This window comes from Lissotriton vulgaris, chromosome 11, assembly GCF_964263255.1.
Source record: "Lissotriton vulgaris chromosome 11, aLisVul1.2, whole genome shotgun sequence".
Taxonomy (NCBI): Eukaryota; Metazoa; Chordata; class Amphibia; order Caudata; family Salamandridae; genus Lissotriton; species Lissotriton vulgaris.
This window is the reverse complement of record NC_141699.1, coordinates 161,785,124-161,812,943: the sequence shown is the minus strand read 5'-3', so window position 1 is coordinate 161,812,943 and position 27,820 is coordinate 161,785,124. Positions and strand designations below refer to the sequence as shown.

The 27,820-nt window shown below is 42.5% G+C and overlaps 1 protein-coding gene across 1 annotated transcript in view; it reads left to right on the top strand.

Annotated features, from left to right (window-relative positions):
• The window catches only part of PPTC7 (protein phosphatase targeting COQ7), a 175,081-nt gene that overhangs the window by 87,178 nt on the left and 60,083 nt on the right, over positions 1 to 27,820 (top strand). Inside the window, exons 3-4 of the mRNA XM_086943019.1 lie at positions 16,721 to 16,919; positions 19,376 to 19,499. Of these exons, the coding sequence (XP_086799145.1) occupies positions 16,721 to 16,919; positions 19,376 to 19,499 (323 nt within the window). The remainder of the gene's footprint in view (positions 1 to 16,720; positions 16,920 to 19,375; positions 19,500 to 27,820) is intronic.

The window sequence follows — 27,820 nt, the reverse complement described above, 5'->3', positions numbered from 1 at the left end:
CTTGTACCGGCATCTTCTCATGACTGTTAGCCATTAGAGTTTCCTGAGGTGAGGGGTTATATGCGTCCATTTGGGTAGGTTGGGGATGAGTCTGGCTGCTGTGTTGGATCGTCTGGAATTTCTTCTCGAATTGGGCTGTCATTCCCATTTAGAGGGAGTTGGCATAGTCTAGTCTGCTGGTGACTAGAGTCTGCGTAATAATTTACCTGGTGTTGGTCGGGAGCTGTCTGTAAACCTTCCGAAGTATCAACCGTAGTACAGAAATAATCTCGACTATGGGTCCACATCTAAGTAGTGTAGACTGAAGATAAACGTAAAGGTGAGCCACACCCCTGAAACCCCCAGAACAGATAAGTGATATTAGGAGCGTTCCATTTGGATTAAGCTAATGTCCTTTTATATTTTATCGTCTTCCTACGTGTTCTTGTTAACATCACATAGAGGCTTGTAAAATAGGACCAGACAGCAAATGTTTTGCCCCCTTCAGTGCGATGGCCTGGGGCTTTTTCAAAGCTGTAAATAAATGAGGAGGCATATCAAGAAATTTTAAATAAAAAGCAAGCAATGTATTGTACCAAATTATAACAATAAAACAAATCCTAATTAGAACAACCACTAAGTAAATTAAACATCATGGTGGTGACAGACAAAAACAGACCGAAATAAGAACCATGAGAAACAAAAATAAATCTGTGTATGTTGTATATAGAGTCATGATATCCACCATATTTTTTATTCTGAAGTGTTTACTGGAAAACATGTCAAACTGTGAGACATGGCACACTTATGAGCAATCATGACTGGATAGAAATAAGCAGTACAGTGCAGTGCAGTGCAGGTGCCAGTGTATAGTGAAGGTTTAAGCAATGTCTCTTAAATCGATCTTGGTGATCCACTACCCATGCAGCTAGACTAAGTTATTGATAGAACTTAGAAAGAGTTATGCATAACAAAGCAAGGTAGGGAAAAGGCTGTATGTCATCTTGCCAGAGAATATGATGACTACCAAGACTGGCAGAGAATGCTAATCACTGCATGTGTAGTCCAACTGGACTCTATAAATCAAATCAAAAAAGTTATCCAATAAATCATTCACATTCAACAGTTTTTTTCAAGGGATAAACCTGTTATTCCTTTATGTATGTATCCTCATATGTTATGTCAATTGAGTTGTACAAACTGATTTATCACATTTCATTCAATTAACAATAAATGAATCAATTGTTAGATCCATTACATCATGGAACCAATTAATTAATGCTTGACATTGAAATGCAGTTTTTCATCGTTGATCAGTGAATTTAAAACAATGACTTTCTTGGCAATGCCCAATGCATTTCGGGACAGTAATGTCCCTTCTTCAGGGGACAATCTGTAAAAGCAAAAACGACTGTTCAAAATTTACAGTAAGGTATACTTACAAATAAAACAAAGCTATGCACTTTAAATGATGACAAAACCATGTGCGGGTCATGACATAATGTAGCTTCAAAATGAACACTGGTATCGTAGTAAAGCAAGCATATCTCGCATATGCTGAAGTGCTCGAGTGGCACCACCACATAGTGCCATCAAATCATAGAAAGGTAAACCAAAACACCAAAACAATGTCACTCACAGTGCTGGAAAAAGAAATAAGTGATGTTAATCAGTACCCCAACTACAAGAAGAAATTGAAAAGGAAATGAAAGAAATTAGTGTAAAGTTACCTGGCTGAAAAAACGTCTCACCAGCTATAAGAAACAGGCAAAAAAAATGCTAGTGGTTACCTATTACATGAACCTCTACAACATGCCATCACTAATCTCTAAAGCCAACCAAGCTGCCTACCTGATCATTAACAGGGCTGAACCCTGTCCAACAAACGCTGTATCAATAGAGGTGCCAATAAGTCATTTGCTGAAACGAAAAGTAGTGTATACCACTTAGTCACGCCAAAAGTAAAGGTTTATGGTAAACAAACTTAAAGAGCCATGACGCTCCTGCCACTTACCAGCGGGGAAGAGGCCGAGCAGATAATACCACGCTCCTCAGGTTTTTACAACCCAATATTGTCCCCTGGTTCCTTGCTTAACAAATCTGTGAAAACGAATAAATGTTTCCACTTTACAGCTAGCAACATATATCATAATGTAATCCTGACTCAAACCTATGTTCGTACTCACCACTATTTTCAAAGTTATACGCCGCGAAAAACCATCATCCTCCGAAAACGCTTAGATCAATCAGGTAAACGCGAGTCCGTTACGCGACTCGCCGCTAATAATGCTGTAGAAGGAAAATAGGACTACTGGTCTCGAGAGAGGCCGCCATATTGAAAGCGAACTGCATCCAAGATCAATACTACTAAAATCAAAACTCTGCTGTTAAGAATGCTTAAACCTAAACTGTAGTATACTCGATAGCGGAAATCCTAATAACTACACTGAAAATGAGAATGTAAAGCTGTTCCATCGGAAATAACAAAACTGCAAAAAGTAAAAGGACCACTCAACGCTTTTAGCGGTCGCCATCTTAGAAAGGGTCTGGAGGGGAGAAGATGTACATTAGGCATGCATAAAAATGTGTGTGACTTAAGTCGTAACACGTATATTAAAGAAAATGACCTTCCACACAAAGCATAATCTAAAACCGATTAGTCAATAATCCATTAACCGCTGAGTAAAGTGATGGTCAATTAGAGATGGTGTAGCAACAATAGCCACTTACTCTAAGGCGTGTAAAAAATGAAATAAACTTGCGTTATGATAATTTATCAGTAGTTACCTGCTCAAGAATGCCTATGATACAGTTCTTTATATAGAGAAAAGAAAATAGACGATTATAGCTGGATAGAAGATGCAAGAATTTCCCAGTGCTTCTAAAAGTAAAGAAAGTGCAAAAAAAGGGTCTTAAACAGAAAAGAGCCCTTCGAATTTTCACGATATGCAACACAGTGCAATGTATACAGTGCTATGCACAACAATGGTAACCTTGTATTGTACAATGTAAAAGTGGACCATGGTTTCATTAAAACCCACAGGTACAAGATTCGATGTTCATTTCCGGTGGCATGTTCCTGCTGCAATACAACCATTTTTAATCACTGTTGCCACAACACTACATCTGTTACATCTAATGTGCTACAAAATTTCATAAATACATGATTTATAATAAGCTGAATATGTAACATGATGTTGACATGAAAATACAATTAAAACATGTGTACTCCCGGACACCAGATAATGTTTACAGGAAACAACTCATGTCAAAACGATCATTAAGACCAATTGGTTGCATGGTGCCCAAGGTTTGGATCCAATACAGTTCGCGTTTTAACAGTACCCTATTTACATTCATACCTGGTCTGCTCTTTATTTGTTCAACAACTTGGACCCTGAGTTGAGAAATAGAATGTTTAACTCCCTCCCAATGGACGGCTAAACTAGATGTTGTGTTCCTAGTGCGGATCCTGCTCTTGTGTTCGGTTATCCTAACTCTCAGTTTTCGTGATGTTTTACCAATGTAGGCTTTCCCACATGGACATTTTATACAGTAGATTATGTCTTAGTATGATTTTTTTGACCTGACAAAGGGTGTGCCAAAGTATCTGCAACCATCACATTATTGCAGTGAATGCAACTATTGCATCGCTTGGTTCTAAGTGTTCCTGCTGTGTGTCACTATGTTTGGCGTTAGACAAGATTGTATGTAGATTTCTGCCCTTGCAAAAAGGGGTCTGTCCGAAAATATACCATTGAAATCGTTCTCATGTTGAAGTAAGTCCCATCGTTTGGATATTAGGTTTTTGACTGCATGCCAAACAGTGGAGTATCTGGATACAAAAACCATTCGAGTTTTGGATTCTGTTGCTTGTTTTTGCAACAATTGATCTCGAGTTTTGTCTAATGCCTTCTTAAGACACTGCTCCATGATCTGGGTTGGATAACCCCTTTCCTGAAATTTCTGAGCTTGCTATTCCAATTTGATATCGCTCTCAAGGGGGTCCGAATAGATTCTCCGTACCCTTATGAACTGAGAATAAGGTAGATTCTGTATGAGACCTTTAGGGTGAAAACTGGAATACTGCAATGTGCTATTCTGGTCAGTTGGTTTGGAATAAACTGTAGTCTGAAACTGATTATTGGGTAGCTTCTGTACCTGTACATCCAAATAATGTATGGTCTCCTGCTGAATGTTATATGTATATCATATATGTGGATTTAAGTTGTTCAGTTCATCAATCATTGCCACTAATGATTGTTCAGATGCCTTCCAAATCAGGAAAATGTCATCGATAAACCTGCAGTAAATCAAAATATTGTCCCACCATTCTGAATTGGAAATAATGTGGTCTGATTCATACTGTGCCATGTAGATATTTTTTGCAGTTTTGTTATTTACGATTGAACAGCGTTACAGTCTCATTTTCAGTGTAGTTATTAGGATTTCAGCTATCGAGTATACTACAGTTTAGGTTTAAGCATTCTTAACAGCAGAGTTTTGATTTGAGTAGTATTGGTATTGGATGCGGTTCGCTTTCAATATGGTGGCCTCTCTCGTGGCCAGTAGTCCTTCTTCTATTTCCCTACTACAGCGTTATTAGCAGCGAGTCGCGCAACGGACTCGCGTTTACCTGATTGATCTAAGCGTTTTCGGAGGGTGATGATTTTTCGCGGCGTATTACTTTGAAAATAGTGGTGTGTACGAACATAGGTTTGAGTCAGGATTACATTATGATATATGTTGCTAACTGTCAAGTGGAAACAACATTTATTCGTTTTCACAGATTTGTTAAGCAAGCAACCAGGGGACAGTATTGGGTTGTAAGCCGAGGAGCGTGGTATTATCTGCTCTGCGTCTTCCCTGCCGGTAAGTGGCAGGAGCGTCATGGCTCATTAAGTTTGTTTAGCATAAACCTTTACTTTTGGCGTGACTAAGTGGTATACACTACTTTTCGTTTCAGCAAACGACTTTTATTGCCACCTCTATTGATACAGCGATTGTTGGACAGGGTTCAGCCCTGTTGATGATCAGGTAGGCAGCTTTGTTGGCTTTAGAGATTAGTGATGGCATGTTGTAGAGGTTCATGTAAATAGGTGACCACTAGCATTTTTTGCTTGTTTCTTATAGCTGGTGAGACGTTTTTCAGCCAGGTAACTTTACACTCATTTCTTTAATTTCCTTTTCAATTTCTTCTTGTAGTTGGTGTACTGATTAACATCACTTATATATTTTCCCAGCACTGTGAGTGACATGGTTTTGGGGTTTTGGTTTACCTTTCTATGATTTGATGGCACTGTGGTGTTGCCACTCGAGCACTTCAGCATATGCGTGATATGCTTGCTTTACTACGATACAAGTGTTCATTTTGAAGCTACATTATGTCATGACCCGCACATGGTTTTGTCATCATTTAAACTGCATAGCTCTTTGTTTTATTAGGAAGTATACCTTACTGTAAATTTTGAACAGTTATTTTTGCTTTTACAGATTGCCCCTGAAGGGACATTACTGTCCCGAAATGCATTGGGCATTGCCAAGAAAGTCATTGTTATAAATTCACTGATCAACGATGAAAAACTGCATTTCAATGTCCAGCATTAATTAAATGGTTCCATGATGTAATGGATCTAACAGTTGATTCATTTATTGTTAATTGAATGAAATGTGATAAATCAGTTTGTACAACTCAATTGACATAACATGTGAGGATACATACATAAAGGAATAACAGGTTTATCCCTTGAAAAAAACTGTTGAATGTGTATGATTTATTGGATAATTTTTTTGATTTGATTTATAGAGTCCAGTTGGACTACACGTGCACAGTGCGTATCGTTCTCTGCCAGTCTTGGTAGTCATCATATTCTACTGTCACATTGCACTTGATAGACAGCAAGTGCGCTGCGGCACCATTGTTTTGTAAAAATCTTTAATCTTAGTTTAGAGTGATGAGTTAGATTAGCAGGAGTGCGCTTCCAATCCCCTTTATTATCTTGCCAGAGAGGCACAGGAGGAAAAGTGGGCTATAGGAATGAGGGAGGAGGGGCTAGCCTGCTTTTTCTGGAGGAAGTGATTCAGGTAAGCTGTAGGGCTGTGGATAATACGCAAAAGGGAATAAGTGTGTCTGGTGACTTAAGAAATGGAATAATTAAAAAAAAAAAAAAAGAAAAAGGCTCCTTGCAAGTATGTGCTGAAGGTTACAGTGGATCTAAATACTAATCCTTACCAATCCAGGGATGTCCTTACATATTACCCTTTTCATAGACTGATTCCCTGGGACTGTTTTCACAACACTCCAGAGCATTTGGCTTGGTCATCATAATCAGTGAATCGATAGAAACTACCTCTAATACAATGTTTCTGCATAACATCTCCTTTTTGTCTACTAAACTTAGTGTTGATCACTTGTAACTTTCAGCGACAAATATGCCCTAGGCATTATTTTTAAATTATTTGTACCTTAGGTGTGCCACTTGCCAGCAGTTGGCTAGAAGTCTTATGGTTGGAGATCTGATTCCCCTCCTCCATTTTTCATCTGCACCAGTAAAAGCAGGTTTTATGATTTCTCGTGTTTTCCAAGGTTACATTGCTGTAGCCCTTCGCCTTGATTATTCCCTCCAGTTGTTCAAACATATTGTCCCATATCAGGCTAAGATTCTTAGGAAGGTTTCTGTTTATATTATGACCTGATCTGTCTCAGCGTTGACACCACATTTCAGATTCTTTGAGATGGTGATAATTATTGAACAATATTTGGTTTTTCAGGTGAAGGCTGTGCTTGTTTAGCTACGTTTTCTGCTACTCCGCATCAGAATTTTAAGGACATAGTTTGGCTGATAGTTTTTGTAGCACATAGACCATGCATCGAATTGAATGCAGTCCCTGTCGGATTAGATTGCATATCCTTCCTGAATGAAGACAAAACAAAATTACGAGATGAATCTAGAGTTTTGACCTACCAGTCTTAAATGGTGTTCTCCTGTTAACCGATTTGTCATTAGTCCTGTATAAAGGCATTAACTGATTAGGTTCTGAAGAGGCTCAAGGGTAAGTTTGTAACGGGAACAAAAACATTAGAAATGTATGTAATGAATTACCTCCTACTGTATGTTAAACGATTATTGCAAATCACTGACTAGTTCCGTGACGAGATTAGCTATGCAACATGAAAGGCACACAGTCCAACTCCAAAGTGCTGTTCGTGGAGTAGGGGCGGATTTGAGGAGTAAGCTGGAATTTTGTGATTTGGTGAATTTAATGTCTTCAGATTAAATCTGATTTGGCCAGATACTTGCTAATAAGGATTGTGGGAAGGGCTTGAGCTGCGGAACTCTGCAACCTCCCTGGTAACCATCTTTAGACCACATTAAATGTATAATTATGGTGTTTGTTTTTTTGTTTGTTATCCACCCCTAATAAGCTAATTGCAGACTAAAAAACACTGGAATAGCTTTGAAATAGATTTTGTGTTTGATTATTACCCATTTAAATTGACTGTCTATATCATTTTGGCATGAACAGTACACGTTTGAATCTGTAGTCCATAAGTATTCAGTTGCAGTAAAAAGGACTTAACCAAAAGCACATTTTATCTCCAGATGTAAAAATAAGTGTATTGCATGGTCACTGCCGATTTTACTTTTTGTAGACTAGTTCAGTGTAAAGCAGGTAGGCAATTGAGTGAAGTAGAGTAGTCACTAGCCGAGGGAATCTTTAATATAAACTGAATTGAGAGTAAAGTCCAGTCAAAGCAATCAGGGAGTCAGAGACTTGTCTTCCTCCAGCATGAAGGCTCTAGTGAAAATGGCTGTTTTATTTCTGATTTAGGCCATAATGGGGGTACCAGTTTAGGCATGTTCATTTTTGAGAATTGCTGCATTAGTCCTATCTTTGTGGTGACCAACTTTATTAATTCAGCAGTCTTCCCCACCCTTGAAACAGAAGGACTCTCCACTGTCCGCAAACTCCAAAAAAGGTTTCTAATCATATTTCAGTATCAACTTATTAGTAGCAATCATCAACCGGTAGGATGAAAGCAAATTTTGTTGGGCCCATTCATTCTAAAATGGCGTTTATGCAAATTGAAGCTGCCCCTAGGTGTGAAAACTTCACAAGGGAACATTGGCTCTCATTCTATTTCTGGTAATTAACCATTGTAGGTTAAGTACCCACGGTGGCCCATGAGGCCAAACTGCGACCTACATTAATTAGCATTGCAACATATAAGGCTTTTCTTTGCTGATAAAATTGGCTGCCGGTCATGTGCCATTTCTAAAACGTGGCAGGAGTCCACAGTTTATTTATTCATTCATTTTCATTGGTCCCATCTGCCATTCCTTTAATGGGCAGAAATTGATCACTGGTGTTACTGGTCTGCTACTCCAAGCAGTCCAAAACCACCAATTGCGTAAAGGGCCTCTTGTGTTCAATTTACTGCACATACTATGAAATACCTATGGCAGTGATAGAGCGTGCAGGTCACCCGACTAACTTTGTTACCAAATAATGCACACTTGGGCCCATAAAATATTTTTTATTACACATTAATCAGGTAACCTACACTCTACTACCAGCAATTCAGTTCCTTTCTGATTATTTCCGTGTACCTGACTTACCAATCCTCGTCACAGGTACCTAAGATCACAATGGATCAAGGAGCTAGCTGTGGAGTAAGTAGACAATACCATACAATATGCAGTTTAATAATGTTTATATTCTTTGTAATAACCACAAACTCAGGAGGTTTTGAAAACCTTTATCTCATCATCATCATCATCATCATCATCATCATCATCATCATCATCATCATCATCATCATATGCCATGAGCCACAAATTTACACAGATCAAACTGTCTAACTAGAATTAGAAATATTGTATAGCAATGAATGAGAGTAAAAATAATTTAGAAATTGAAACTAAAGGGAAGGAGAAAAATAAGGAACAAGCTAATTTAGATTAACAGACTTTCACAACTTCACTAAAGGCGGGTAAAGAAAGGGAACATACTAATTAAAGTAGACTTTCGAAATTCACTAACGGTTCAGAGGAAACAAAACCTATGCAATTTGACTTATCCAGATATGTTTATTCTCTATAGGGAGGGCAAGAATGAAACAAACTATATATGCAAAACGATTTATTTTTTGACTAAAGGTAGGTAGAAAGTGGAACATGCTAATAGACAATAATGCATGAAAAATCTCATTTATAGAAAGTAAAAGGAGAAGGGAACGTATGCAATTATGCTTTATTCGAGACGTTAGAAAGGGAATTTAGAAAAACGAACATACACATAGATTTATATTTACCTAGAATAGATTGAAGTCTAACCCTGGCCACGGGTCAGTTTGTAAATACGGGAAAGGACCCTCAAGGATTTAGGTTGCCAGTAGGCGAGCAGGTACAGCTCATGAACAGTCGGGACGGGATAACCCCAGGATTCGGATCAGGACCGGGTTCACCAGAGGGTACGACCAACACCCGCAGCTTCGGTTGCAACGCCTGCGCTACTCCCTCTCTGCAAGGAATCTGCCAATAACCCCGATTGGGTTTTCGAATCTCCCAGCAAAGTGCTTCGCCAGCAATTAAGGTTCCCAAAACCCCGAGTGGGTCTGTGGAAATTCGGACAGAGTGCTCCGCAGCTCTCTGTATCAGTCACCTATAGAGTACGTTGGGTCAGTGACAGGTCAGCTATTCGGACAAGTCAGACAATTTCTCTAGCTAAACTAGGCTAGTTATACTGTTTTTCGGGTCAATGTACCACCCCCCAATGTTGCAAGTGTAAGGATCCCCAAGTTCTGATTGGACAAAGGAGGAGGTTAAGTCATCACACCACCACAATTTTAGACTTTCTCAGACTTAATATTCATTTTTGTACCCACCCCTTACATTTCTAGTTTCCCCTGGCATATGTTTTACAGAGGACCATGGGGTATAGAGCAGTTTAATACAATTGTAGCGATCTGAGGTACAGTTCAGCTTCGTCCTGCTGGGTTACAGGTCGGTTCCCAGGAGCATCTTGGGCGAGGCTGCCAGCTAGCTGGGTTCCTCTGCTGCATGGCTTTCTTTTCCCCATTCACGTGACTGTTACCATACAGGCTTCCAAAATGGAGTAACAAGCGCCTCCCAGGCCCAAAGCATACGATACATGAAAAGCAAGCGAAAACAATTTAGAAACAAAGGATAAAAGATTACACTGCATCCCATGAAACAGCTATACTATATCCCTTACTTTATAATAACTATTGCATTAGGGTAAGTGCAGAACAAACAGCTTTGCAAAAGCGGCTATGCAAGCTCGGAGCATGTGAGAACATAAAGCAGCCATCTTTAAGTGCATTGCGCATGAGCAACAAATTCCCACCAGAACTGCGAGTGAGTCACATCACATGGGTATGACCGACGCATGCGCAGACTAAATTCGCGCAAAGCAGCGGCCATTTAAGAGGCAAGGGTATTACGTTTTTAGAAAACACATAGGCAAGCGTCTCTGGGACACCCTGTGTAGTGTAAAATGTGCAATATTAGTAAGACAAGCAGATTGATTACAAAGTTAAGGTTATTCGAGGTTCATGAATACAAGCAAGTCGCTAATTGTGCGAAACCTTGCTCCATCAGCAGCAGTTTCTGTTTAAATTGTTTTCCCTGGCTTATAAACTGCCACAAACTAAAGGGTAAATCAGACATTGGAGTCTGTAGAATTCCAAACCAGTTGTGTGACTGCATGGGTAGGGTAGCCACGGCTTTGCCTTATGATGTTCGAAGGGCTTGATTTGGCCCTGACTGAAGAAGTCCTGTATATTCTACATTCTCAATTATTTTAACTAGAAAAGGTGTCTCCTATTAGATATGCAGTAAAACCCAGGTTATGAATAATTGGTGTTTTGGCAACCCTTCTCTCTCCTCTCACCACCATCTGATTCCATACCTCCAAAACTGTCATTTTGGAGTAGCCTGGTATGTGTTACATGGCTGTCCACTTTTTCCTCACCCTCACTTTGCATTCTGAGTTGATGCACAGACGGGGCAACCTTTATAACCACCACCACCAGCAGATCTGGATACACTAGACGACCTCTATCTAGGTGCCTTTCTACCATCAGCCTACTCGCCAACTATTTTACGTTCAGCTTTAAAATTCTTATCAGAAGGGACTGCAAGAGTAGAGGACCCTGGGTATTATATTGATTTTGAGGGTGTTGATGTGTCCTAATCAGATTACGTACAGGCGATACCAGATTCTGTTATCTTCCAGTATTTTCATGTAGAGGGTTGCAAGTTGATTTTTCTCCATTTCTCCAGCCAGGCAGTCAGATGTAGTCTCTGGTTACAAATTGAACGTTCAGTCTACTGAAATGGTAATGTTTGATGTAGCTCTTGTGTGTCCACCAGGGGGACACACGCTGAGAAAGATCAATGTGTTTGTTGATTGTGAATCCATAGATCTCTCGTTTGGTCCGGCAATACCTCAACTGCTGGATTAGACCTGCCTGGGTCTGTCAGCAAGAGCAGAACGTTGCCTGCAAATACGAAGACTTCATGCTCATATCCACCAGATGTGATAACCCTAATGTCTCTGCATGCCCAGATTTTGGTCGCAAGCCGCTCGCCCAGTAGAGAAAATAAACTAACGTGTGGGGGATCTCTGCCTCATGCCTGGGTGGGTGGTGGGGGGGGGGGGTCCTGGGGGGAGATCTGTCCATTCACCAATACCTTAAGGGATCTGAGTTCTGTTCTCCTCTTAAACTACATCCAGGAACACCTTGAGAAAACACTTTTTCAACATCGAAAGGCGACAGTATTTCTGGAATGTTATTTTTACCAACCTTTTCTATTAGGTGGGTCGGTAGCCTAGTAATATTGCTACTGTATCTCTTCTGAATAAAGCCCGCTTGATCAGATTCTTTCAGTTGAGTCAATAATGCTTACAGGTGGTTGGTTAGAATATTTGTAAAGCTTTTTGCATCTGTGTTTAGCAGCGCAGTCGACTTGTACGAGTCCTTTTCGTCTGGGTCTTTCCGGGGTTATGTAATAGTGTGATGTCTGCCTCCCACATAGTTGGAATTAGGCCTGAGGTGCGGTTGAACAGGGTTGGCAATGACTTTCATAGCACTGCATAGACAATTTTGTAGAGTAAGCCAGGGAAGCTGTCTGGTCCTAGTGTCTTTCCTGGCAGCATGACTTTGAAGGCCTGCAGAATTCCCACATTTCTATATTGGCCTTATGGAAGTCCTTCCCTCTCTAGAATCCTTGGTGCCTGTTCCCATGATTCCAAGCAGGCAACTGACTTCTCTGTGTTCTTGCATTATCTTATACAGAGCTTGAGTATTCCCGGAAGAAATAGTGTGTACCATTCTCGCTGGTTGCACACATATGATTTCTTTATCTTTGTAAAGTGGGTCTTTGCCCTTCGGAATCCTAATGTTGTGGCTTGTAGCGTCCCTTTGTCTCCATGTCCTGAACTGGACAATTTTAGTAATGCAGTTTCAGCTCGATTTGACACTGTAAACTCTAAACTGTCCCCTGAGCATTTACTTTTTTTTCTTTTTGAAAGATGAATGTGGTTTGCTAGCAGTCCTCTAGCAGTATTTTCTCCTTGGCATGTCCAATGTCTTTTCCTAGTAATGGCTCTGTCACGTACTGTTTCCTTCAGAGCATCCCATATTGTGCTAGACGCCGAGCACGCCAAGATTCCCATATACCGAGGTTTCTCACGATTTATCCGAAAATATAAGGAAAGGTGACAATTCAACTTTGAGATTCTGAAACATGAGAGAATGTGGAACTTTGTGGATTTCATAAATAACGGAGGAAAATTCAAGGTTTGATCACCCGAGGTTTCGCCAATATCATAGATAAAAGATATTTATTCGCCCTGACGAAGTCCATAAACTGTATAAAGTTAGGACGAAACACATGTTGGCGGCAAAGCAAAAAAGAAAGAAAAGTACTGAGTGACTGGAAAGAAGAAAATAAAGAAGTTTTTTTGAAATATACTGGATTCATTTCTTCTGATTTGTTCAGATATAATTTGGATGCTTTTTTGTGGATTAATTCTGATAATGCTTTAGTAACTGCTCAGGAAGAGAATTGTGTAACATCCCATATTGTGCTGGGGGGCTCATTGGAGGGGGGAGGTTTTTGTCAAAGAAATGCTGTATCACTTCTCTTATTATGACTGTTGGTACTGGGTCTCTGAGCATTTCTGCCTGCATCTTCCAAAATGAAGTCTCTGGGCCCTTTTCTCCGTTCCCAAACTATCTCCAAATGTCCGTGATCTGAAATGAAAATATCAGACATTTCTACATCGTGAGGGAACAAAGCAATTAGTGCAAAGCCAAATAGTCTGTGCATGAGTATATGTCAAGTAGGTGGGGGTTGTAAGGGTCAACTCACAATGAAGGTGTTTAAAGCTTTCCCCAGGTTTATTAGTTTCTATTTTTGAGTGCCCACAGTATGGCCTCTGTTACTGGGTATAAAGATCTTATCCCGGTCTAGGTCATGGTCCCAGGCAAGATTAAAATCTCCCCCAAACCCCCCCAAACTGAAACGTCTTCTTTGTTTTCAATCAGGTCTTTGAATAGTTATCGGAGAAAGGGCTCTTGGATTGTTAGGGGAACATAGGTAGGTGAAGGTGTAGGAAGTATTATGCAATGTGAGTTATATTTTGACGAATCAACCTTCCCTGTCTTTTCACTTTAGCATCCACTCCCCCTTTATTTGCATAGGATAACCACACCTTGCATCTTTGTGGGGGGGGTCAGACACTCATAATGTATTGAAGTAGTGTTCACATCTCATCAAAATAGGTCTGTATGCTGGAGGTGGGTTTCCTGGAGATAAACCACCTCCGAGTCAAACCACAGCTTCACCCCCCCCCCCGCCCCCTCCCATTTCTAAAAATGTTGTGGTGAATCGTGGGAGGATAGTATGTTCAGACCTAGATTGTAAGAAATGCTAAGGGCCCAAGCCAATTGGAATTGGACTACAGCAATGCAGTATTATTTCCCTATAGTTGCGTTTCCAGACTCTCATTGAGCCCTAAGGGTTAAGGTGAATTAGGCTTATCCCCGTTTTTCACCTTGTCTGACTTGTATTGCTCGCTATACTGCTACCTCCACTGCAGCCCCGAACTTCTTCAAAAGTTGGATCACATCTTACTTTGACACTGAGGTGTTTATCGAATGTATTCTTATTCTTGTTGCCCTATAGTTGCTCAGCTAATCTCGGAGGGATCCCCACCTCCTCTTGTTTATTGCCTTCAGGCCAGCAGAGTTCTTGCTTTAGGTAGTGATCGCAGTGCTCTGTTTCCCGTTCCAGTGAAATAAGACTGAAGGGATGCCCATACTAATAGGGGATCTTGTTGTCTCTGAGAGACAGCTATTTGGCAGAACTCTCTCCTTCCTCGAAGTCACAGCTGACCAGTCTTGGGAGAGTTGGAATTTGTGAATCCTGGAAAAACATTGCCTTCTCACAAAAGTCTCCTTATTATGAATTCCTTCTCACATAGCTGTACTATTGTCAAGATAATAGAGAACTTGGAATCTTGTTGCGTAGATACTCCTTTCTACCTAGGTTTGTTGGGGGCATCTGGCTGGGCTCTGATGTTATTTAGGACATTGCAGATGAATCTCTGAATATCTTCCCTTCCACACTTTTAGGTACTAATCTGATTCTAATGTTGGTTTGACACTGCTTTCCAAGACTAACTTGCTTTGGAATTCAGAGTTCAGTTTTCTAGCAACATACTGAGCCAGACTTGTGTTTGCTCTTTGGATCTTTCGTCCAATGCTCCATCTAGATCGCCTGCTTTCTCCCTACCCTCAATTCTGTAATCTCACCACAGAGTTCATCAATCCTTGTCTTCAGGCTGGTCTTTGTACGGATCTCATTTAGAGAGTGTTCAAGATAGTCCTGTGTTTGGCTTGAGGTACGGGGGATGTGGTGTGATTTGACTGAAATGTTCCCGTTCCAGATTCTGCTCCATTCCTTTTTGCCTTAGAGAAGGTCCACATGTCGGTCACTTGGTGCTTGTTTTGATTCAGACCTCTTGTGTTCCCCTCCTAACCCCAACAGCCTGCTCCCGGTGAGACAATCTATTCCTCTGTGGACAGGTTTCACAGGTCTTAGTTCATTGCCAGAGAAGCGTAGTCCTCCCTTGGTATTTAATGACGGTCTGTAAACTGCTCTAATAGGTGTACTCCCCGCTGCCCTTTCAGCCGTATCCTTCCATTTGTTTAAGTTGATACATTGAGGTCACTAACAGGCTTTGGGACTCAGCAACCACAGTGAAAACGCTCAATGCTTTAGTGAAAGCCATTGGGTTGTGTGTGTGCCAGTTAGCAGTAGGACATCAGTTGTAGTGTTCTGAACCTTACAATTAGTGTGGGGGTGGTGGGGGCACGCCTATTTAGATCGCCTTATCCTCAAGGGCATTATGCATTTCACACATCCTTTGTAGACTGGTGTCTCTCCCTCTTCTCTGACTCATTGTGCTCCTCTACATTCACATTAAGAGTCGGACAGCTCGACCAGAGAAACTCATGCACCTGCAGAGTTTTTATATACCTTTATTTATTCGACATTGGAATGCATAAGGGACTATTTTACATCTGGAAAAAGTCACCCCATATTACACGGAGTAAACGAAAGTAACCTTTTTGGTTTCTTTTTCACTACAGCAGGCTTGATAATAATTTTAGTTGAAATTCCGAATACAAGCCAGGCATATTCTCTTTGCCAGTGCTTGTTTATTCTCTCACCAAATTATCTATTTTTTTTATGTTTATTATTATTTATTTTTCCATTTATAAAGCCCTTGGTTACACCACCGGTGTGTCTGCGCTAGAACAGACTCTCTGTAAGGAAGTGAATATTCTTATGCAAGGCTACTGGTCCCCGACAGTGGCTCTAACAGCCATGTTTTTAAGAAAGTTGGTTTCACAAGGTTCTTCTCATAGGTCAGCCGGTAAGGTCCGCCGGTAGTGTGCGCCACGTTTTAGCTGCAAGATATCTGAAGGAGCGTGCATCCATTCTTGCTTTATATATTCTCGGCACAGTCCCCAATGCCTCACCTTTGGATTTTAGGTTCCGGCACAGTGTGTAGGATGTTATCAATGGTTGCAGATTAAAAGCGGTGTTATTATTCGCTGCAGAATTCACCCAAAACCTACCAAATCTGAAAATCATGACTGCAAGAGGTTTGACATTTTAAGTTGATGTGCAAATGGTTTTGTTTTCCTTCAGTAGGGCTTCTCAATCGAGGAACACATTAATAGAAGCAAGTATCTAGAGCAAAGGTCGCTCGCTTTCTATAACGACCCCTCCCTTCTCGAAGTGAAGGCTAGAGCAGCTGCAGAAAACTCCTCGTCTGTGCTACAGTGTACAGATACTTTGTTCGTGTACATTAGTTGTCAATTCTTAAGAATTATTTTTCCAGCATTAAAGATGATTCTGAATGTGAAGCTTAAAAGGCAGACTTCGTTTTAACAGCTTATCTAGTCTCTGGTTGTGTGATCCTGTCACTCAATACGTCCTAGACCAGTTACACATCAGTATAAAGTGTTGGAAGTTGGCAGCGAGCGCATGTACTTCGATTAATATTTTGTCTAATGCATTACAGATATATTTTTTAATATCTTTAACCAGTATTTCATGATTCCATGCAAACCTTTGCACGTTGCTATGCTTGGCGCGAACAGCTTCCCATGTATAACCATGCCGTTTCGTTTTAGGGAGCAGCACGGCGTGCATAGTCATTCTGGACCGCGCACGCCATCGGTTACACACCGCGAACTTGGGGGACTCTGGCTTTTTAGTGGTGCGAGGAGGAGAGGTGGTCCATCGGTCCGATGAGCAGCAGCATTACTTCAACACTCCGTTCCAGCTGTCCATCGCGCCGCCGGGAGCAGAGGGCGTGGTGCTAAGTGACAGGTATGTGCATTGTTGAGACACGGTTGTTTGTGTGAGTGCTGTGGAGATTGAAGTCCTACCTCTCTTTAGCCACAGGTGACTGCAGGTTGTGGAGACTGCCCTCTGGGACACACACACACACACGTCACTCCCACGGTGGTCCTGAAAGGCCAGTGGGGCTTAGGTGGGGTATTTACTCGTGCAACAAACAAGACCGGGTGTATTTAAAAAGCACGCGTTCCCTCATCTTGGGGGCTGACCGGCTGAATAGCGCGTTATATTGAATCCGCGGCATTCTAAAGGCTGGGCTCGCTCGCCCAGACTCGAAGTTGTTGAGAGACCCAGGGTAGGAAAACCTGAACGAGGTCCCACCCACCCCTCCCTCCTGTTTTTCTGGGCCTCTTTGGGTTTCTGATTGCGTGTAGCCTAGGTTGCCGGACAGTTTAGTTTCCGGTTGGTACGTTCTCGGGTACGGACGTGCTCAGCCTGGCATGGGGGGTGGGGGGGGGGGGGGCGCGGGCTGGAGTCGGGTCAGTTAAAGGTCCACACGTCGCCGAGGTAATCTCGCTGGTCCGTGATACCCATGTGCACTACGGACTGGGAGAAAGATTACTGCCGCGGTGTCATGCGAAGGGGTGGGGCAGCGCTCCCGGGAAGCCTTTCAACGTATTAATGGAATGTGCACAAGAAGTGTCCTTTTGGCTTTTGAATGTATATATGTATAGCATTTTCAAGAAGACCCTGAGCATTATTTCAGGAGGGTCCCCTGCGTGGGACGCTCTCACCGTAGTGCATTAGCTGCAGAACAGAATCTGCGTCTGGCGATGCAGGCGCTTCGAGAGATACAGTTTGGTCCTTGTGTAACGAGTTGGAGATCTGTGGGGCAGCTCAGGTGGTTGCCCATCTGCCCTGAGAGTTGTTGTCCTTGTAAGGCAAGCTCACGTTGCCATGAAGTGACAGGCCTTTTTATTCTCTTTAGTGAGTTATTATTTTCTTTCTTTGAATGTGCTTGTGTTTGCGACAGTTTCACTTGTGATAGACTGCCTAGAAGAATATCTCGGAGTCCAGAGAATGAAGCATGTGATTACAGCTCATATTGCACGGGCAGCAGTCAAAGTTTCCATTGGTAAGTACAGCGTGTTCCGCGAACCAGAGGCAAACTTGTCTTGGCAGAGCACCAGGTACTGCCGAGGGAGTGTTCAGGAATAGGCCTCGCACTGTCCAATGGGAGAGAATCCTTTACAACTCGAAAGGCGCATATGCAGCCCCAGGCACAGACGGACTGGGCATTGAACTCCACTAGCCGAAGGATTACTGGGAAAGCCTAAAGTAAGCATAATCAGGGATGATACCAGTGCTCTGACTAGTGTCTCGCCTTGTATGACTTTTTTTTAGATAAGTAATGAGCTCCAAGTCTCTTTTTTTGTTTATATTTGAAAATGGTTCCGATTCCTACCATACTTTGCCCCCCACCCCGGTACTCGTAATACTTATTGCAGAAGCCAATATGCACAAAAAGCACCATCGAAAACATGCTAAGAAACCTTAAACAGTTTGATTAAACTGCACATCGCCTCCGACTCTCCTCTGGAAGGTTACTTTTAACCCCTCCCCTGCTGATGACGGAACCGCTCCGTCATCAGCTACGGTTGGGCTGTGCTGATGACGGAGCGGTTCCGTCATGGCCCGGCCGCCGCGCCTGCGCGGCGCTGATTTCGCGCCTGCGCGGCAGTTTTAATGAGCGGGGCGGGTCATGACTGAACCGCTCCGTCACCAGCACAGCTCAACCGTGGCTGGTGACGGAGCGGTTCTGTCACCAGCATGCGGCCGCTGAGCGGCCGCCCCGCCCACTTAGCGCTGCGGCGGAATAGCTGCCGCACCGAAAGGGTTAAATACTTTGAAAAAATGATAGGGATGCACTTCCTAATCAGATGGAACATGAACTCCCTAGTGCCCTCATAAGGAATTGTAGCTCTAGTAGTTTCATTTCTTACACCTCACTGGGTGTCAGTCCCATGGAGGTCTGAGATGACCTTGTTGACACTGAAGATCAATTGAGGACTCCTGAATAGTAGTGAGTGGAGGGGGATAAACCAAGGAAGTCTGAGGGAAGAGTTGTGGGTTAAGGGAACAATCAGACTTCTTAATAGTTTGACTTCCAAGAGGGAAGTACTTGTTGGAGATTCACTTACGGTGTAAGTATAAGCTCCACTTACTAATACTGACAGACTTGAGTAATGTGATGAAAGTGCTGTATTATAAATTGTTTCTGCTAGCTAGCCATTCTTTTATTTGTTTGTTGATGAAGTTCCCCAAGAAATTGTGACCTAGCATTCTGCAACGAAAAATGCTGAAAACTAGAACAAAAAACTCACTGGAAGACTAATCCAAAAAACCGTAGCAATGTGTTTCTTTTTTATGAATGCGGAGGATCAAGTTGTAGCTCTTTTATTTTTTTTTTCTTTTCATTCTCTCAGCCCCGATGCTGCTGATAGCAGTTCCTTTGATGTGCAGCTTGGAGATATCATTCTGACAGCGACAGATGGGCTATTTGACAACATGCCAGATTACATGATTCTTCAAGAGTTAAAAAAATTAAAGGTAATTAACTTTTACACGGGTATGGTTTTCATAAACGTTTTTTTGTGATTTTTAGTTAACATAAGTAATATGTTTGATCAATAAGCAATTTCTACTGGGCATTTCGCTTGTTGTTCAGGTTCTTTAACTTCTGTTGCTGCTTTCCTGTCCCCAGTATCCTAAGACTGAGTTATAAGAAGTGTTCGATGGGTTTATTGAGACATGGCACGTAGAGTTCTCAGTTTATTTCATGCTAGTGACATTCATGAACTCAGCAATGGGCAGCTTTCTTCTTTTTAATTGTTTACATTGAAAAAAGCTCCACAGCCAATCTTAGGAATATAGACAAACTCAGTGGGCAAGGGGCAACTGGATTCAGTCTTTAAAGCAGTCAATAATAACATGATGGTCCAATTTGGGGCCTTCAGTATGCCATAAATATAAAGCATGGGTGGAGAGAGAGTAAAAAATTTACGCATTTCCACTGGCCCAAATTGCAGCTCCTTTCTTTTGGCAGATATTCCAATACACCCTATTCTGACCTAAACCAAAATATGCAATATCAGAAGTCGCACCTTTTCCACCAAAAAATATTCTAAGCTCAAATAGCCCCATAGCGTTACTCCATGCCTCCACAAAGTCTTGTAAAATAAAGATTTTACAAGACTTAAATAGAACCAAACACAATTTTTTTTTGCATTGCAGTTCTTGCCTCCACAGTGTGGTCACTTTATTGTGCGATGAAGAAGTGAGCACATTCCTTGTATGTATGCTTAAAACACACAACACACGTACACCCCATCTCTGAATGATGTGCAGCTTTCAACGTTAGATCTTTCATAGATTCACATGTTTGAATTATTGCTCGTTGTTAGGCTGGGAACTCTCGATAAACCATAGTAGCATAGCAGGGATTTCTTTACACCCACTAATATTGAAGATTGCAAAATAGTTTTGTACCCTATTCAGTTTGTGACCCAAACACCAGCCGATCTGAAACCTAGACTCTTAAGGTGCTACCTGGCAGAGGCTTCAAACTGCCAATTTTGTACTGCAGAGTCAAGTAATCAGTCCTCAAGAGATGTCGATCTGAAAAAAAAATCACGTTATCTATGCTCCACCTGCTACAACGTTTGGAACATTATGGCAGGCATTCTTGAGGGTAAAAATAAATGTGTGGAAAAAGAAAGATCAATGGAGTTGACCCAGTACCTCCACTGTATCCACCCAGGCCATATTCCTGCAGAATGTGAGATTTGCAAGATCTTCCGCCAAAAGATTGTCAAGAACAGAATGGTAACTGGCATATGCAGTTTATGAAGGAAAGTCTGAGACCTCTACCACAGGAGGTCCCATGGTAAGCCAAGAAGATGCTTCTAAATACCTTGTTTATCTTGGCCTGGACAAGGCAAACTATTTGGGTAAGGCATTTTGGACCAGCATTTTGCTTAGGCTCCACACTTTGATTCGCTCAACTGGCTTTTAGTTAGATATCCAACAATGTCTTATGGACATGCGTTCGATGAACCAAAACTTTTTGGAGCAAAGGTTGACTTCTCCCTTGAAATTTAAAGCTCAAGCCCTCCACTCACACTCTAGGCCTGGTAACATAACAATGCCCCTTTCGAGGCTTCAATAGGGGGATACCTGCAGAAACATCACCAGAAGAGGCTTTAGCAGCAACATGCCATCCCATTCTTCTAGGGCGAGGCGAAGAAGTTAGCTGTCAATGTTTAGATCCCCAGGAGTGACGCCCCACCCCAACCCTCTCTTCCAGCTACTGGTAAACCACTTTGTGTGCCACCAAGGGCATATTAATCAGTCAACGGGTCCTATCGTGTTTAACCATTCCAGATGGCGGAGCATCAAGTCTGACCAATGTGTGAACACTGATATTCCCTACCCGTCCTGTCCTGACCCCTAGACATCCCTCCAGTAGCACAGAACCTCATAATTTCCCAGAGGACCACTTGCCCATGCTCTGCCTGGAATTTGAGGATTGCTTGACCAAGGTAGTGATACAAATGGTGCCTTTCTCAGAGATTGGGGCCAGTTCTCCTGTTATTTGTCTGTTGCCAAAAAAGGGCCTTCGTCCCATTCTGGATCTACACCCTCTAAACAGTCTTCGAAAGTTCAAAATGTTCACCCTCGCCCAAATTCTGTCTGCTCTAGTTCCAGGAGACTGGATGGTAGCACTGAACTTGCGAGAGCCACTCTTCCATATTCCTGTCCCGCAGTCTCACAGGCATTACCTGTGGTTTCGGTTAGGCCATGAGCTCTTTTCAGCTCTCTGTGCTCCACATTGGTCTCACCAGTGCACCACGGGTGTTGGCAGTTGAGCTGCAACCACCACCATCGCCTTTGTAGAGGTTGGGAATACCAGTCTTCCCATACTGTGTCATCTGGCTACTGAAGGCAGACTCTCCCTAAACAGTCCTAAGACAACGGCTCACCTGTTGACATTGTTGGGTTTCGCCAATGTTCTGTAGTAACAACTGACTACCAAGGTAACCTCTCGGACTCCAACCAGGTAGTTGACTGAAATTGGGAAAGTCTTGCCATGGTGGTTGCTCTCTCAGTTGGAACCGCAGCAGAACCCTCTTCCTACTCCTTCCAGAGCCACCGCTCGTGACTGATGCATCGTTGCTTGGTTGAGGAGGTCATCTGGTAAAGTTGGAGCTCAAAGATCTCCGGCAGCAGTTTCCCTCCACATAAACTTGCTGTAGTTACATGTGATTCCCTTGGCATTTAAAATGCTCCTCCTGACCATCAAAGGAGAAGGGGTGCAAGTACTCTTGGGCAACATGATCGCCATGTTGTAAAGCAAGACAGTGTGGGGTTGTGAGTTCTGTGCCGAGAGGCCCTGTGCCTCTGGAAGTGTCTGAACACTCAGGATATTGCCATGATCGCTCTACACCTGGCAAGATGTTTAAACGCCAGGGAAAACAAGCTCAGCCGACATTGCCTACACTCAGAGGTGGCGCAGGACATCTTCCAGTAGTGGGTGAGATCCCTAGCTTGAACTATTTGCCCCCGCAGAGAATGTAAAATCTTGAAACGTTTGTGCATTTGAGTTCCCAAGGTAGTTGTCCCTCAGATGCCTTATGCCAGCAATAGGGCCAACGAGTTTTATACTCCGTTCTGGCCCTTCCTCTCTTGCTCTGAGTACTCAAGAAGATCAAGAGGTGGGGCCCAAGTCATGCTAGTGGCCACAGACTAGGCGAGGAGAGAAGTAACCAGCACTTCTGGCCATGAGCATATGTCCTCCAATACAGCTGCCTATTTACAAGAACCTTCTGTCTCAGCAGCATGGTTGAGTCGTGTACCCAAACCTGCGCTATTTACACCGAGGTGTAAATGGAGATTGAGCAGCAGCTGATGGCTTTTGATCTTTCTCCGGAAGTGATTGGTGTCCACTTAGCAGCCAGGTGTCGATCAACCAAATCAATTTATGCAGGAGACTGGGAGACGTATGGTATCTGGTGCTCTTTCCAGAACCTGCAGCTTGCAGCCTCCCAGTTACCGCATGTTCTGTTCTGTGTGTCTTTGGCTTAATGTGGCAACAGTTCAAGATTACCTATCTTCGCTTTCCACTCTTGTGTTATCCTGACCAGCCTTCCCTCTTCAAGTCACCTGTTGTGTTTTTTGAAGCTGCTAGCACATGTTTCTTCCGACTTCATTTGTCATGCTGCAGTGGGACCTTATTTTTGTAGTCTCCTGTTTGTTGTGTACTCCCTTCAAACCCATGCGCAGTGGCCATCTTCACCTTCTTACCATGAAGACCGCATTCCTCATAGTTATTGCATTGGCCAGACAAGTGTGTAAATTTCAGGCGTTGTCTGTGGGTCCTGCCTTATACATCCTTATACATCTTACACATATCTATTCCCATACCAATTAGTCCTCCAGACAAAAACCGCATTCCTGCCCAAGGTAGACACTCCCTTTCATAGCAGTCCATCACCTTTCTGGCTTTCTATGCCCCACGTCATCCTTCCAACGAGGAGGAAAGCCGTCATCGGCTTGATCCAAAATAGGCACTTAGCTTCTTTGTTTACTGAACCAGGTAAAACTGACTGGATGATCAACTTTTCATAGGTTTCTTTGGGGCTGAAAATGGTAAAACAGTGCAAAAGAAGACCATCTCTTTATAGCTTGTGTTATGATAGAAAAGAACCAGCCGCCAGAAGGCTTGTGTGCTCATTCCACCAGAGCGAAGACTGCAACCACTGCGCTGGTGTGTGATGTCCCAGTCATGGACATTTGCTAGGCTGCTACATAGGCGTCCCTCCACACTTTCATGAAGCTTTACTGTCTGGATAGCCAGGTCCAGCAATATGGGCACTTCACCCAATCAGCCCAGCAGGGTTTTCCTAGTTTAAAAGATTCCACACACCCACCACAAGAGAAGGTGTACTTGCCTTGGGATGTTGACAAGGTGGGCAGTCTGCAGTTGGAAATCTCTATCAGAAGAACAAGTTACTTACCTTTTCTCATAGAACTGTATATCACTGCAGATTCCTCACCAACTCCTCCGACTCCTCTTCATTCTCTGGAATAGATTACATTGTCCATTTAATAAGAAGCCAAATAGAAGTTATCTGCACACTGCAATCATTTACATGGCAAAGCATCCAACGGTGGAGATTGAGACCAGAAATCAATTGACGTCCGCGCATGGTCGACACATCGGAGGCAAGATGTAGTTGAATGATGCCACATACTGCCGCATGTGGGAATACCTGTAAAGTTTCTGGAACCAAATGGGCACCTGGGCTAATTCACAAGGTTGGGAATCTGCACTTAAGAGTCTAGAGCAGAGGTCTTCAAACTGGGGGGTGGGCCCCCAAGGGGTTGAGGGGCTTCAGTGATCTTAGGGGGGAGAGGTGCCAGTCTCTGGCCAAGAGAGGCATCATATTTTGTTATCCGTGTTAAAAGCAAGAATGGCAGTAAGCCACATTTTTTTTTTGTTGAGTTTTATATAGCGCAAACTAGACCCAAGACATCTGGTTTCAGAGCGCTTTAAATGAACACCAGTTTTGTTACACGAGTACACATACATTTTTTGTTAGGCAAGGTTTGATTAAGTGATTTACCCAGAATCGCAGGATGTCGAGTCGTTGCCGACTGGGAGTATGTGTAAAAAGGGGTTACAGAACTTGGCTGCAATGTTTTAATAGGTTTAGTCCTGTTTAAACCATGCTAATTTAGCAGTATATTTGTGAAAAAATTGAGGGGGGCCCTGAGCATTTACATTTTTTTTTTTGCAGGGGGGAGCACAGCATTAAGAAGTTTGAAAACCACTGGTCTAGAGCAATGTTCCCTATAATTTATTTCCTCTTTGTGCGGCAGTGGAAGGGCTATGTGTGCTGCAGCCAAGGCTATTTGCCACAATAACCAGGCCACGCATGTGAATGCAGTGCCAAATATCAGTGCAAAAATCAAACCAAACGTTTGCTTAAAGCGAAAAGATGGTGTATTTCCACATATACAGTGCCACATGAAGGGTCTCAAGGCAGGTTTGCAATTTAGATACACACACCATGACATGAATTGGTTACACAGGCAAGTACTCTTCAGGTTGAGAAAAGCAGAAGACTCCATCAGTGGTACCATTATAAAATGTTACTATGGCTTCTCAACTGGAGCACTATTCATTGTGTGGGGAAATGTTGGCAGCCTATACAAGATCACATATACATAAGTTACACAATTACATATCTTCGAGACTATCACTATCTGCTTGAGAGAATCATATGTTCTATTATTTAAAGGGAGTAAGTGTACTCTTCCAGGGTGGGTTGGAAATATATTGAAATTTATTGACCTTTAGGATGTCTTGGTATTTTGATTGCTAATAAGTTTGGTCCTTCACTATATTGGAAGGAACATCTCTGGAAAGTCTGTCTATGGGGTTGTGATTGTCGTCTTTTACAATATTCTTCCGCAAGAAAGTTTTAACTACTGTTCTGCCAGAATATTGGTAACACAATATTGTGAAAGGATATCTAGATAGACATACACAAGTGTGTTTAAATATTTACCTACACATGTTTGCCATGACAAATTACATAGCTTAACCCCTTCGATGCTTGTGACGGAACCATTCCGTCATCAGTCACGGTTGGGCTGTGCTGATGACTGAATGGTTCCGTCACAACCACACCCATTTAGATCTAGGCCAGCACAGGGGGAAAACTCCTTTAGCAGCGATGAGGTTAAAAAAACAGTAAATATTCCCTTACTTTCAGATCATGGTAGTTAATATTTTGGTCACAATATTCTGGCAGCATGATATGCGGTAACTAGATATGGTAGAACCACCAAGACTTGGACTAGCTAGCAGGTCTCCTAAAAGTCAAAAAAGACATCTAAAAGGTAGGTGGGGCACACTCCACTCCACCTGAAGAAACACCTGGCCAATAGAGTACCTGACTAAAGCGGTACCTTGTCACTAGGTTCACTTCGAAGTCCAAGGTTTTCCTAAACCAAGACATTGTTGCTGGCAGGCATATGTGTTGTGAAGCCATGCACCCAGTCTGAGACCCATCTGATGTCCCTGAAGAGGGTCCTTCATGCTAAAGCTAAGCTCAAAATATGTTTGTAAATAAGCCTTCAGTACTCCAAGAAACGCTCTCACCTTTGAAAACTGTGCATCACCTATAAAGCAGTCAACAGCACACACATGTAGCTGGCATCTAAGAGTCCTACACCTAGAGGACTATATAAGGCTCTCAGCAGCAGCCTTGATATACTAGAGACCTAGTAGAAGAGAGGACCCGAGGAGAGACCTTCTCCTGACAAGCATGTGGTACCCTGAATTTCAAGCAACAATTCATTGCTAAGAAACCTCTTAGCTAGCACACTTATCTGAAGCAGGCCCATAATCAACGATCTGCTCCATTGATCCTGGCATGCCTACCTACTCTGACACGTCCTCTGTTGCACATTGCGTCACATATTCTCCCCCAATGTCTGGCCCCTTCTGCTGCTTTCCCACCTCTCGCACTACTTTTCTGTTACAACCACTTCTTAGTTTGTATTTCTACCTCCACTAAACAGCACTCCGTAGCACTGGAGCTGTGTTGCCCCCCCACATCACCCAGGTACCAAAGTACACCACTTCCCATATACAGTAGGGTGTGCTCACTTGGAAGAAAGTATAAATGCTGGTACATTGAAACCAACCATTATAATAGTTTGTCAAGATTACCCTTGACCTTTCCTTCAGCATGGCCATTTTGCTTCCTAATAGAAACCTGTATAGAGACAAAATATTAGTCTATGTGCCCCAAACATTTAAATGGGGACAACAGGAAAACACTGGCTAGGGTTCGCCAGGTATCAAGGCGGTGAACCCGTAACCGGCGAGATACTTTGGGAGCGGTGGCTTGGGTCACAGACGCTTTAAGTTGTGAATTGTAGGTCTGTTAACTTCATACCTTTCTCGAAATACATCTGTCCTTGGTGCTCCAAGGACTTCTCTGTATTCTCTAAACTTACATATGTGACTTACTACTTCATCGCTTCTTAAGATTTGAGCCTTGAAAAATTTGTCATCAAAACGAAACATTTGTCGGTTGTACCATTCCTCTACTGACCTGCTTGTCAACGGAATTTTGGATTGGGATATCTGTGAATAAAAATTGGATCTGTGAGATGGACCGGTCTTAATGACTATATGTGTAGTGGTCTGGATTGTTTAAATTTGTCTTTAAATGGAAACTGTTTCTTTATTGACCTATATACACTATTGAGATGACATAGTGTTGATTCATTTGAGCACACAGTACTTCTGTATTTTATGTAACTACCTTTGACTGTAGTCAGATGTGCAAGCAGTCTGCTGTTACCACTACCATCTTTTTCTGGTGCAATAAAGACCAACGCCTAAATGTGGATTTCTGCTCTGCAGTTGCACTCTGTTAAGAAAATCGCAGCACTTGCTCAGCCTTAGGGACAGCCAGGACAACTCGGCACCTGGGCTCTATGGGCCAGGTAAAATTGAACTGTTGTGGCTTGGTCCTGGGACCCCCATCACCTTTACCATTCTTGGGTTCCACGCAACTCGTCCTGCAAGTGACAGATTGTCACTACCATATTTTCCCATTGACCGCAATGCAAAAGTTTTCAGTATTTAATTGGTGTGATTTTTGTTTTGTTCTAAAATCCATAACTGTCATATGCATCTGATCACGTTGTCTAAATTAAGATAAAAATAAACTTTATTTTTCAGAAATGGTGTACGATTTTTGTTGAGTCATGCCATTTACTTATCGTCCATGTTGGTACTCTGAAATGCTTAACACATGTTCTCTAGTAAAGCCTGACTGCTCTTGGCC